Source organism: Silurus aristotelis, assembly GCF_946808225.1.
Source record: "Silurus aristotelis genome assembly, chromosome: 7".
In the NCBI taxonomy this organism is placed as follows: domain Eukaryota; kingdom Metazoa; phylum Chordata; class Actinopteri; order Siluriformes; family Siluridae; genus Silurus; species Silurus aristotelis.
Genome location: NC_139580.1, coordinates 21557897 through 21572125, shown reverse-complemented (window position 1 = coordinate 21572125; position 14229 = coordinate 21557897). Strand labels below are relative to the sequence as shown.

General features: G+C 35.4%; 2 protein-coding genes across 6 annotated transcripts in view; one reads left to right on the top strand and one right to left on the bottom strand.

Annotated features, from left to right (window-relative positions):
• ptprz1a (protein tyrosine phosphatase receptor type Z1a) overlaps positions 1–2235 on the top strand; it is a 49316-nt gene extending 47081 nt beyond the window's left edge. For all 4 annotated transcript variants that reach the window (XM_083545961.1, XM_083545963.1, XM_083545962.1 and 1 more), the window contains 3 exons: positions 127–269; positions 1168–1303; positions 1418–2235. In XM_083545961.1, coding sequence (XP_083402087.1) covers positions 127–269; positions 1168–1303; positions 1418–1561 — 423 coding nt within the window. In that variant the 3' untranslated portion in view covers positions 1562–2235. The remainder of the gene's footprint in view (positions 1–126; positions 270–1167; positions 1304–1417) is intronic.
• A 2646-nt stretch (positions 2236–4881) lies between these two features.
• Positions 4882–14229, bottom strand: part of aass (aminoadipate-semialdehyde synthase) — a 15352-nt gene continuing 6004 nt past the window's right edge. For both annotated transcript variants that reach the window (XM_083546587.1, XM_083546586.1), the window contains exons 10-24: positions 13562–13684; positions 13360–13471; positions 13101–13160; positions 12753–12820; positions 10202–10323; positions 9940–10069; positions 9730–9840; positions 9529–9637; positions 9158–9298; positions 7813–7980; positions 7370–7465; positions 6712–6827; positions 6535–6623; positions 6277–6453; positions 4882–6158 (exon numbers count right to left, since the gene is read on the bottom strand). In XM_083546587.1, coding sequence (XP_083402713.1) covers positions 6040–6158; positions 6277–6453; positions 6535–6623; positions 6712–6827; positions 7370–7465; positions 7813–7980; positions 9158–9298; positions 9529–9637; positions 9730–9840; positions 9940–10069; positions 10202–10323; positions 12753–12820; positions 13101–13160; positions 13360–13471; positions 13562–13684 — 1741 coding nt within the window. In that variant the 3' untranslated portion in view covers positions 4882–6039. The remainder of the gene's footprint in view (positions 6159–6276; positions 6454–6534; positions 6624–6711; positions 6828–7369; positions 7466–7812; positions 7981–9157; positions 9299–9528; positions 9638–9729; positions 9841–9939; positions 10070–10201; positions 10324–12752; positions 12821–13100; positions 13161–13359; positions 13472–13561; positions 13685–14229) is intronic.

Genomic DNA, 14229 nt, shown 5'->3' with positions numbered 1-14229 from the left:
ACACACACACACACACACACACACACACACACACACACACACACACACACACACACACACACACACACACAGAGTGTTCTGATCTTCTCTGTCTGTCTCGCTGTCTCGCTGTCTCTGCATTTAAAGGATGACTACGTACTGGAAGTGAGGCATTACCGTGCTCCTTGTTGGCCAAACCCAGACAGTCCAATCAGCAAGACTTTTGAGCTTATCAGCGTAATTCGAGGGGAGCAGGCCACTAAAGAAGGCCCCATGGTTGTACATGATGAGTATGTTCTCACTTTATCTTTGCATTTTTATTTGGTTTTAAAGGATGGGATGGAATTTAAGAAAATAAAATTTTCCTCTAGTGCAATGCTATGTATTATTCTCACTTATCTTTTTGCCATGATATATTGTATCTTTTATAAGTGAAATACAGATAAAACTCAAAGCTATCTCTCAAGGAGGTCTGCAATTACACTGTTGTCATGTGTGTATAATTGGCTTATTGTTAAGTTTTGTTTAAAATATAATTAGTTAATAAATGACTTTAGTTCTAGACTTTAGAAAAATACAAAAACTAGGACGCGTCATAACAATGTGCAAAAATTATATCTGGAGTTGTTTGAATGGATTTAAAAATATTACTTCCTACCAAAATTTATAGATTATATAATTTCAGATCATTTCATAGTTTCACCTTCATTCTGTTCCCAGTTTCTATATTAAACCCATGTTTCAATAAAATTGTTTTGTAGGATAAAAAAAGGATGCATTTGCTTTTGCAAGATCTATTTGAAAAAGTATTTTTATTATATAAATGTAATTGAATTATATATTTAAAATCAGGAAAATGGTTTCCTGTTCACAGTTCAGCAAAAAATACTTGAAGTAGTTTAAATTCCAGGAGTGATGACTGAGTAAACCCTTTAACCCTGTAAAACTAAAATTAGATATGAATTGCCTGCAAATGCCTTTGCAGGTCCTAACATGTTAACACAATTTTTTAATGCTTGCACTTGCATTGTAAAAGTAAACAAGTGATTTGTAAGGTCTGGTCTAACATCATGTACAGCCCTGGTACATTTTCAATAGCAATACTCATGCTGTATTGTTTTATAATCAATATGATAATCTATACATCAATACATAAAAAAGCTCTATTGTATTGTGCTGTGCGTGTAGTTGTGGCGGTGTGACAGCCGGGACTTTCTGCACCCTCTACACCCTGCTCCAACATTTAGAGGCTGAAGGCTCTGTGGATGTTTACCTGGTGGCTAAGATGATTAACCTGATGAGGCCTGGGATCTTCACTGACATTGTGTGTTTTACTTTTACTGCATTAGAATGAATAAATCATATTGTATTATTTTAGCAATACAGCAGTGTGTGCTAAATTGAGTAAATAGACGTTCTCTCTTGATTTCTGTGACAGGAGCAGTATCAGTTCCTTTACAAAGCCATTTTGAGTCTGGTCGGTACCCAAGAAGATGAAAAAGCCTTCCAGTCCTCCAGAAACACCACCACATTCCCAGGAGGCACTGCAAGTGCTACAGACAGTCTGGAGTCCCTGGTGTAACCATAGCAATGAGTGTATATGCAGCTCTCAGCTCTACATGCTGCTCCTTTTTTTTTTTTTTACCTGATCACATCCCACATGCACATGAGCTCACCAAACACAGTGCCATGCTGGAACTTGATATCTGCCTTTGTGTGGTAATTACAAATCAGAATTAGTTTAATGTTAGACTTACATAGTCTATGGCTCATCTTTATACTAAAAGCTTTCTAATTTGTCAAAGGAGTTTCATATTTATTGGCATTACAGCTTCTTGCAAGGGCAGCGTCACTTGTTAATAAGGCTTATTTTTAAAGCATAGATTGTAGCAAACTAGAGCCACATAGTTTTTTTTATTTTTTTTTTACATAATGTAAATACAAAGACGGTGGCTTTTTCAGTCACACTTCTCAAACAAGAAATTGAAATAATGTTCTAATTTGTAAATATTATAGCAACCAAGTCAATGGACCAAATTTCTATTTATATGGCTAGATTTTTATATTTTACTACTGTTAAGGCTGTAGTGCTTTACACCGTATGTATGAACACAAATAATGTAGAGAAAATGTTATGTTCTAATACTATATCTGAAGTCTCAATGTTACACTCTCACTGATTTAAAGTGAACAATACTCACACTCTAGTTTCTGCTATATGTAGGAGTAAAAATAAAATGAAAGTTTTGTTTTAAACATTAGTATGTGAATTTATTCATCTTATGTTTCTTTAATTATCTAATTAAATAATTCATCCATGTTCGTTTGGCTGGTAATGCATATATAATGTCTTGATAATTGAGCATATTAACAGCTTATATGTTAAGCATTTTATACCACAGTGCTACTGAATGATTCTGAGCTTCAAGGCAAATCACAGCATTATATATGTGCCTGATTGAATACATTATTGCTTCTATTTAAACAACTTTAGCCAAAACATGGAATAAAATATTTATTTAAATATAAAAAATAATCGTCTTTTATAAATCTAAACAACCCATTTGCCCTGACAGAAACTCTCTTCATTACAGCTTCAACATCCTCAGCTGTATATGTGCCACATTTCTCTTTACTTCCAGTAAAACCATCAATAATATCTACTTAATATCACAACATATTATTAATGGTGCAGATGTTCCTTCACCTCTGCAGCTCTGGCTCACCCAAATAATCTAGAGGTGTAACGGTACACGTATTCGTACCGAAATTTCGGTACAGGTCTTTCGGTTCGGTTTAATGCAATCCTTTTTACTTGCGGAACAATGTTCTCTAAAGAGCTATTAAAGCTATTAAGTGGTGGACAGCACGTTTGTTTAATCTCGCACTTTGAGCATTTGTTCTATTATTATTTTTGTGTACCGGAAATGAAATTTGTTTTGCGCATGCATTAAAATGCTAAAGAATCCATAGCGCTAGCGTTAGCTGCTGGGCATTTCCTGTTTAGCGGCTAATGCTAGCGCTATGGATTCAAGATTCAGTATTTTTTATTTGTCACAAACATGGTTTTATGCAGGATACAACTTGCGGAGAAAGGAGAAGTTAAAAAAATTAATATTGAATCCGTAGCATTAGCGTTAGCAGCTAGACACTTCCTGGTTAGCGGCTAGCGATATGGATTCTTTAACATTTTATGTCCATCTTCAAGAATTTCTCTTAAAAGGAGAAAATCCTGACATTACCACATGTCGAGGGAGTGAATGAATGAATGAAGGATGGAGGGAATGAAGACGTGTGTTAAAGTATGCTGAAATAAGTAGAACAGTTAAGTACAATTAAATATTTAAATGTAAAACACACACACACACACACACACACACACACCTGTATTACCAAAATTGGGTCTAACAAATGTAAACTATTTAAAAAAAATGTTTTTAGTTATTTTATTTACTGTATTAAATTTGTGGCAATTTAAATGAATACTCAATTTAATCAATATAATAAAAAAATTTTATTTTAATTTTTTTATTCTATTTTTATAAAATATAATTATATATATATTCAATTAATCATAGACTGTGCTAATAAAAAAGCACAACCAATTTTATGTTTTGCATTTCTTTCCCCTAACAATATTGAAATTAAACCGAACTGTGACTTAAAAACCGAGGTATGAACTGAACCATGAATTTTGTGTACCGTTACACCCCTGCAATAATCTATAGTCCTGTCTAACCAAACTGATTATTGCAACACATAGAAGGTCCTCTAATCAATTACTCAATACATACTTATACTGCAGTAAGATATCCGTTATTGCTTTGGTGACAAAGATGACAAGTACATTGTAATAGTATAATCCACCTAAAGAATGGTTTCTCCATAATTATTTCTGTGTTAATCCAGTCTAAGACGCAAAAGGCCTATGTGCCTAAGCATTAGAATATAGGTCAGTTAGCCACACATTGTCTTGTCCACACAGTGCCTTGATGCTGTAATTTGTATTTTTGACTTTTTAAGTCAATAAAAAAAAAAAGGTAATTGAAACTATTTAGCCTGAACTTGGCATCCTCCATAAGAACACTCACCAAGTGGTAGTAACCAAAGAGCAGATGAAAACACAACTTAATTTCAATGACTTAAGCAAAGTAGATTAAATGTTTTTATAAAATATACTATTTAATACTATTTATTAATACTAATACTATTTACCTGACAATATAGAAAAACATGCTTCCTGGTGGCAATAATATTTACATAATATTATATTAAATATTATTAGTAATATTTAAATAATATTTGCAATGCTTTGATCTTTGGATCAAAGCATTGCAACAAGAAAAAAGGATACTATACAAATAAAAACTATCCACTGTGTCTAAACCATACACCACAGGTCTCACCACAGTCCTCTCTTTCACTCTTGCAGATACTCTTCTATCACAAATCACTTCTTCTCCTTTCTCTTCTTCACCCTGCCTGCACTCTTTTCTTAACTTCTCTAACACACTCTTCATTACTTAGCACTGTTGATCCCAGGTACCTGAACTCCTCCACCTTCTCCATCTCTTCTCTTGCTACCACACCACTCCACTGCCCTCCCTCTCATTCACACACATGTACTCTGTCTTTCTCCTACTGATATCCATACAAGACTAGATTAGGCTAAAAAAAAAAAAAAAAAATCTAAATAGTAAACAATAAAAATAAAAAAAAGTAACAATATTCTTATAGAAACCTAAAGCTTGACCAGTTTTGAGAAATCTTATTAAATGCATCTTTAAATTTTCTGCTCTCTGAAATGCTGTCATGGGTTATCTCAGATTGATAACTTATTTTCGAACACACAAAAAATGTTCAAAGTCTAACGCACAGGTTTACAAAACAGGCAAACAAGGGTTAATGCTCAACATGAACTCAATAAACTGTATTATATTGTACAAGTAGGAGATGATTTGAGGCATGAAGCTGTATGTTTACTGCATTGATGTGCAGTGGGGTAAAGTTCGGGTGAGGCACTGGACACACAGTGCCAGATTTACACATATATGAACCCCAAGGAGATTGGATTATTAAATTCTCAAGAACTTGCTTTGATAAGGCAATGTAATTTAATGTTATCAGGTAATCTGTACTTGGGCTCTTGCATGCCCCCATGTGGCAGGGCTAATGGCTGCCTCACATGCTACCTTTTTACTGCAGTCTTCTTGATAGCAACATGCATAAATATCGAAACATTCACACGAACAGTCACAACAGTCAATAGTGAATGCAAATTGCACAATCCAAGATGAGGCTGAGTTCTTGGCTTTAGCACTGCATTGTGGAGTAACAGGAAATCGGCAATTCCGACAATAAAATCAACCTGAATTATTGAGAAATGTCTAACACAAGAAAAAAAATAAATCTTGTCTTTTATAAAATTATAATTTCACATATCATTACATTTATTTTTTTTATTGGACTATAACAGGTAACTGCCTCACCTGCCTCTCCCGACTGCACGTTTCTGGGTGAATGCATGGAGAAAATTTTTTTTTATTGCTGAACCTCATGAATGCAGTTTGCCAGCATAGTGAAAAACACTAACATCGTACATTAACACCCTATTTATGTAAACATGGCTTGTCTGAAAGCCTCGTAACATTTAAAAATATTGAAACACAAAATCTATTTAATATTTCTATTCATTTGTAATATAAATGAAAGAAACAAGGAGATACGGTGTGGGAATTTCTTTGAAATTACTATTCAGTCGTTTGATAAAGACGTGCAGATGCTTTTGGGTTTTTTTTTCTCGGTTGAAATAAATGTCTTAATTACATAGTAGTTATTCACAGGTGTTTTAAGGACTGTAGAGGGATATGTACTGAAGCACAAGGAGAAATATTGAAATAAAACCGTTATATTATAAAGCAATTTTAAAGGAGGAAGCCTCCACAAAGTCCCAAACATTTCAAAGCATTCAGTAGTTCATGACACTAAAGTGAAAAACAATGAATCAAGAAATTAGACATTTATCCGATTATCAGCAGCAGGGGTAGATTTTTCAGAGCATTACTCCGATACTGTGCTTTTGGTGGTGAACTGAAGGCCTTCCTGCTTAAGTCTTCTCAAAACAGGTGCATAAATGTTCTTTGTTATTGGTACGACAAGTCCTTTTGTGTTCAGCTCACCTAATCAAAAGAGAAAAAAGCTTCAATTTGAATTGAGATGAGAAGTGTCATAATAACCAGATAGATAAAATAAAGTCGAACACATATAAAGCATGTTAAATGCATGTGGACATTTTACCATCCAGGACCATACGAGCTGCAATAGCAGCCGGGTAGCCCACTGTTTTGGCCATGGCAGAGAATCCATTAGCATCTCCATAGACCACCATACTGATATGTTTCATCTCAAGTTCTCCTGTAGGGTGTCTGATGCCAATGTCATTCTTCATGATGAGCAGATCTCTTTCACCTTTATCTGATGCAGCACAAAATAGTTTAGCACTCTTATTATACATACAGAATGCTTTAACTAAGACAGTTGAATGTCTACATTTACCAAAAGACAGCTTATCTTCCAAATGTTTAGTTAGTGCTTCCAGGGTGGTGTTAGCATGAGGCACAGGCTCCTCGCTCAGCATTTGAAACCTAGTGGAGACAAACATGCATTACAATTTCAAATCCAAATCCTAATACAGATGGATCTGTATTCATAAGGTTCATTTTCAATACGCACCATTTAAGAGTCTGCATCCTAAACTCATCTCTTCCGATATGATTGAAAACAGCTTCCTCAAAAGACTCGGTGCTAACATCAGGGGACAAACCGATCTGCTTACACAGGAGCTCTTTCTGCAGACAAGATGGCAGCTCTATATTAAAAAGCTGTTTTTCATGTGGTTATTGTTGTATTGTTGCTCATCACATCATAGGTTTCAATCTTTAGCATTTATGAAAGTAAAATCATCCATAGAGTGACAGTTCTTCGAACAGAAATGCGTTTAATCTGCAATGTTTGAGATTACTAAAATGTTTTCTTCTATTGTACACACCACTGTAACTGTGCTAGCAATAAGAATCACTAAGCACATTACAAAATATTTAAATAGACACGTATTTAATGTGTTTCAGTGTACAGCCTTACCATCACTACAGAAGAAACTCTAGATCTTAAAAAAAACAATCATCTAAAGCAATTAAGTTAAATAAAATGAAACGTTAAATATACAGTATTTCTTAGTAAATTCATTAGAAATATTTTCATCAGAAACTACTGACATTTTCTCACAAGTGTTATGTTGTTTGTGTACTTCTTTGCCATTAAAAAAAGAAAAAGGATGCAAAAAAGCATTTTTATTAATGGGCTCATGTATGTAAGTGAAATAAGTGTGTACCCAGGAGACAGGATCAGCTGTGTGCTCCAACATGGGACAATGCTCAGTATTAACCAGGCCTAGTTTTACAAAACTGCTCATTGCTCGTGAGAAACCCTGCAGGAACAAAGCACAAAGACATACTGAAATTGTTCACTCTGGATGCCATTGTGTTCAAGCCTGGGACAAAGAAACAAGTGATAAAAATAAATCACCTCTTGTGGGAGATTCTGGGGTCAGAAATATCATTGGAATGTGTGAAATGTAACTCAACCTGACCATCTAGTAGCTGCAGAATTATCTAGACAGTATAAGAAAATAACCCTCTAAAATAACTTTCTCCTTAATAACAGGCTTTGCATTCATTAATATAGGATCAGGCAGAACAATTTGTTTTATTCTGGCTTACAATAAAACAGTCTGCCACAATTGGTCTGACAGAAAATGTCTGCTGGATGGAAAACCTTAAAGCGTAGAGTCCCTCTGACCAATGTGTGTGCAGACTCAATGCCATAGGGTTCGGCATATTTGGTGCTGTCTCGATTGGGGAAGCCCTCAAGGTTAAAACCTGGCAAGAAGTCCATGGGCACAGTGGCGTCCATTAGAGACCCACCAGGGGGAACGCTGATCACCTGGAAGTAACACACACACACAGACACACACACACACACACACACACACACACACACACACACACACAGAGTGCTATCAGTGCAATATACAGTGCATACTTCCCAGATGAAGTTTATTTATTTGCATGCTAGAAGCAAAACCAAGTTTATAAGAAAATAAGAATGAAATGCAGTGTGCAGCGATTAACATAAGCTTTAATGAAAATTTTATTTCTTTGCCCATTGAGCTTTCTGTGTCTTTTATAAACAAAGAACATTACACATCCTATATATTTGCATCTGTTTAAAACACAGTATCAGTTAATTCTGAATAATGGTAAATTATTCATATTAGTCCCATTCAATTATGGATGAAGTCTTGAGGTGGTGCCAAACTGATTAAAGCTACAAACGAGCAAATCCACCAGAAAAAAAAACAACACATGCTTACACACATTTATCACAGCAATTCTCTCTCTCTCTCTCTCTCTCTCTCTCTCTCTCTCTCTCTCTCTCTCTCTCTCTCTCTCTCTCTCTCTCTCTCTCTCTCTCTCTCTCTCTCTCTCTCTCTCTCTCTCTCTCTCTCTCTATACATACATATACACACACACACACACATACACGTGTGTTTGAAAAAAATTAAATACAATGCTCTTTGAATTCTGGGGTTTTATTTCTTTTTATAAAAATAAATCCAAAATGGAGAGCCCATTAAAACTAAGTACACCTTATGATGCAATAGCTTGATGGATCTGATTTTAAACAAATGATAAAACTTCAAAAATAAAAAAGTAAGCAAGGAATCCATGTTTAAGCACAAGCACAAAAAAATACGTTTGTACAAGAATTTCTGTATGATGTGCAGTGCATTTTATTATGTTGGCAATAGAATTACTGTCTACTGTTCTGTTAAGGTAATCTACTGTTACCTTAAACAGGCAACTATACCAGCGACTAGACTCCTAATCTAAAGAGTGACTTTAAAAAATCAATTAAATTCCATTGAATGTGATCCATTTGCTATAACCATTTCATTGTGTACCTGTTGATATAGCTATAAGCTCGGAATGTAGCCATATGTAAAACATTGAGGTCCTTTGACACAAAAATTTCAAAAGAAAATAAAAAGGGAGGAATTTCACAACAAAAAGACTGTAAAATATTACTTGGCATGCTTTTCTTTCACATCCCTTATTACCTGGTTGTCTTTGCGATAAATTGCAGGGCTGATGGTATTGAGCAACACTCCATATGGACTCCAGCTGAATTTATAACGCAGTGGATTGTCAGAATACTCTGGCGCAGGAAGGCCACCGCAGAAAGAACTGTAGGACTCGACCTGTGTTTAAAGAACAAAAAAAATCCTGCAAATCCGTACAGCAGTACAAACAAAAAAACCTAAATGGCTCAAAGACCCATTTTATACAACAACCAAATCAACACAAAGTGTAAAAATGCTGCTCAGATGTCTGCCATGGATGCTAATGATTCTACCAGTGGTGATATATCACACCATCACACATAACAGTAAACACACATGACAAGTAAACACAAACACACAATACCTACAATGCAACCGTCTGCCTTGGCCTGGTCGATGCACTCCATGGCCAACATGTGATCAATGCCAGGGTCCACGCCCATCTCATTAACTATGGTGATGCCAGCCTCCTCAGCACTGGCAAAACATGCAGTGGCAAAAAAGCATCGTTAACACATCAGTGAAGATAAGATAATAATATATAATAAATAAGGTCAAACAATGTCTACCTCTTTTGGAGCTCTTTCATAGCTGGAGACAGGTAGCTGGCTGTCACTAGATTCACCTTCTTACTGATGCAATATTTAGCTATTAAAGGATGATAGTTATATGGCAGCATGCTAAAAAATAAATAAATAAAAATAACAAAGAATTAGCTCTGTTTGTTTAATGAAATAGTTAAATGGTAGAAAACACAATAAGGGGTTTATCATCCGTGCCTGATGACCAGGTCATGATCTTTGACCAGAGACTCGAGATGGCCCTCTTGGCTAGACACATCAAGCATCACAGGTATGGTGTTTGGATATTTGACAGCAAGTTCTTCCGCTTGACTTAGAAGCATTGATGCTGAAAACAACCACAACACAAACACATACGTTTAGAACTTACGCTAAGAAAAATGGATACGTATATAGAGAATTACCTCTTTTAATATTCAAATAAGCCTAATAGAATTTCTTAGCAGTTCTTAGCACCTACCCACTGTGACTTGGGTTCCAGGGTCCCTAGTGAGATACTCAACAACTGGGCAGGACACATAGCCAGAGCCAAGCAGCAGAACACGCTTCATTCCTCCTTTCTTGAGGATTTGTTCGGATTCCCTGTGAACCGGATGGTACAACAATAAGAAAACACACACACAAACACACACACACACACACACACACACCCCCTTTGAAGCGTGACATGCTAGTTAAAAGAAACCCCAAACACCACAGAAAGTAAGCAAAGGATAGACGCCTCATTACCTTGTGAAAAATGTTTTCAACCACATTTGGCTCCAGAAGGTTAATTAACGATTTCATTAAAGAATGAAGGAACCAATAAATGCAAACAAATGACTTCAGACTATGTGAACTGAAACGTGTAATGTGAAGCTCAGGTAGATGTAAAAACATCCCACACAAATGAAACACCTATATATATGAAGCTGATGGACGAGTGACAAATGCATTCTGTAATCACTTAATTTATATTTTTTGTTATTAGAAGTGTTCTGCAGAACAGCTACTGCATGAAATCAAAAGACATGCGACAAAAGGCAAGAGCGAGTGAAGAGGAACTAATCTACTGCAGAAGCAAAAGAAGGTTGATGGCTTTTCATAAAGTAAATTGTCACAGCGTGAAAGAAAAATAATGTGAATGAAAAACAAAGATGGTTTTATGAAAAGCAACAACACCAAAACAATAGAATGTCTATGGTTAAGATAATACACCGAGTGCTCTGGCAATTATGGAAAGTCTCAATTGGTGGCTGTGAATAGTTTGTGAATGTGATTTTTGTCAGAAGTGTTTTGATCTTGGAGGGCTTTAAAAACACAAAAATAAACAAAACATTGAATGACATGCCAAAAAAAATAAATAAATAAAATCATTTGTGACAAGAACAAGTAGGACATGGTGGCTGAGATGAGAGGTAACAAGATGGTCTACCCGCAAACGAAAGCTCCAAGCTGGAAAGCTCTAGCCATGCAAGGTGTTAAGGCATTGAGTGAAGGCACAGAAACCACATGATGACTGCACTGTGCCTGAACAGAACACATATGGCTGGAGGTTAGAGTGAAAAATGTATATGACGATGGGGCTTTTGTCCAGTAAGTATTTTTTATTTTTTTTTTGGGGGGGGGGGGGGGGTTGATGCTTAACTATGTGAAGCAAAATCCTCCCATGAGATGTGTTCATTCTGGAAAAGAGATTCTATTTTACATTAAAACGTTCTCAATTAACAGATGATCATGACGTTAATTTTGATTCCATAATAATAAATATCTTTCAAACCATAAAGTCACCTTTCCATTTAAACCGATGATTTTATTTGACAGACATGAAGTTTAAGTTAACGCATTACACAAGACTGCTATATACAAAAAACAAATTACGCACATAACGGTTCAATGAGATAGCTCGGTATGCATGTACAGAAGACATTCCACATCAAATAATTATAAAACAATTTTTAAAAACAATCTTTAACAAAGAAAATTCATAATAATTAAATGTAATGATTTTGTCAGGAGACAACTGTTTAATATTTATAAAAGGAGCCTTAGTTAGATGCACATTACAACAATCACAGTGCATGGAAAATCTTCAAAAAACAGAGGAACTTGTGCTTTCCGGGTTCTCATTAAAATAGCATTAAAAAGCAACATTTGAATGTGCCCTCAAACTGTCAGACCTGAAGAGTTCAAAGCAAACTGAGCAAATTGTCAATCATTCCAAATTTCAAATTCTGTCTTAAAGGCTTAGTTGTAATTATAATGAACCGTAAAAACGCATAGCTCCTAGACATCAATTTTAACAAGTCTGCAACCTTTATATCTGAGAAGGAGAAAGACTGTAAAAACATCATGGTAGGATTAGCTTAATGCACACAAAAAATTATTTAAAAAATTGTAAAAAAAAAACCAAAAACATATCCACTGGGTTTTATGTTCAATATTGAGTATAGGTAGAATACATTCTTCATACTTCTCAGATGAATTAAAGAAAAAAGAAAACTAAACAGTGTCCCTCACAATCTTCCTCACTAGATCGATAACACGTGTATCAAGAATACATAACCACATTCCAAAAACAAATTACCTCACTAGACAAAACACTGAGCGGAGCTTAACTTCATATAATTAACCAATGCAATCTTTAAGTTTTGGTCACAGTACAAGGTTTAAAAAACAAACAGAATGGAGACAATGAAAATGAGCATTACCACCTAAAATAAAAATCGCTTCTATCAGCAATATCCGTTCTTCGGTCTTTAGATACATTTAGAAAATACGTTTGATTGTATTGATTTCAAACAGCTTCCCATTCATTTAATAAAGTCAATGCATTTGACATCGTCTTAATGGTAAAGTATGGCAGAGCTATGTAATGTACAAAGCGCTCATGCTTATATGCAGTTTCCTTAACTTTTACTAGCCCAAATATTATAACAAAACAATTTAGCTCTTGTAGCTAAAGCAGAAAAGACGTGCTTTGTTTTTGTATGTAGCATATAAACATAAAACACTGCTGACACGTTTCTTACCTTTTCTCTCTTAACTTCTGAATGTACTCAAACTTAGGAGTTAACTTCCCGTTAGAGGTTATTACAGCCTTGAGAACAGAATGAGAACAACATATGATCAAAGTACAAGTTTATGCATTTAAAGCCTTAAATCAGCCAGAAACTCAACAGCGACACACAAAGAGAAAGAAGCACATCAAGTTAAGCATTAACTCTCAGGCTAGAGGGCTTAGAGAAAACACATTACTGACATAATTAAACAACAGTGGATATGCAAAAATGTCAGGAAAATGCTCTATTGTCAGGCAGAGTTATAAAACAGACTCATATAAACACAGACTAGACAAAAGGATGCATCTGAGAACCTACATCTCTGACTTGTGGAGAAAAAGTCTCCTCATCCAGTTGCTTTGTTGCATCTGACTGAAGCTTATAAAAGAAAGAAGATAAAAAAAAAAAATGTATAATAAATGAGCATCAAGAAATAGACATGTGATAATTAGCACAAAGCAGTTAATGGTTTAGCTGCCTGTAGGAAACCTTCTTGTATCCAGTGCAGTCTTCTCTGAAAGGAAACCAAACTGATAAGGAAGCTGATTATTACTTACCCTAGAGTGCTAGGTCTTACCATTTCCCAAATGTAGGGGAACAAGCGATTGCCAAAGTACTCGGTCGCCTCAATGGGAAGCTGGGCTGGCAAGTTATCAATAGAGCACATGAGAATGCCTTTTCCTTCCACACTATAAAAAAGACAAGAAACAATGATTCACTCTAAGAAATATTTATAGCTGCCTCTTATTTTTTTCAGCAGCATTTGGTCGCATTCATACCTGTCATGGTCGATGTGCTGGTTGGCATCATACACGCAAAAGGGATTCTCAATAGTGGTGCATTCTGTCATGAACTCAATAGACCCTCCAGTGTCTGCAGAAATGTCACAGATTGCCAAGAGCCTGGCAAGGATTGAGAAACAAAAGAGAAATAATTTGGCTGATTTATTTCACTAAATATCAGTTTAATAAGCAACACAGCTACACAAAAAGGTCTACAAGCAGTGGTACCAAAACAGGCAACAAAAAAAACAGGACATGGAAATTCTTATTCATTTGAAAGCATATTAAGAAGGGAGAAAATGTTAACACTCAATTGAAAGCTTTCAGGATCAGCCAATGGGGTATAGTGGAATAGTACAGAGAATGTAACCAGCTAACAGACAGAAAAGAGTTGAATGTCTTGAAGTGAAATCTGACAAGTGTCTCCAATCTTGTGAGACATTACATAACGAAACATAGGTATATAGTGTTTTCTCCAAGGGAACTTTCACCAGTTGTAAGGGTGCATGTGTGTTTGTTTCTGGATTCGAAAGTGATTATTAAGTTCTTAAAACACACAGCTGACAAAAGATGGTACAACACTTTGTATTTATAACACTGTATTTTCTCAGTATTAAAACACATGATTTCTTGTAAAAAGCACCTTGAACCACAAAACAAGAAAG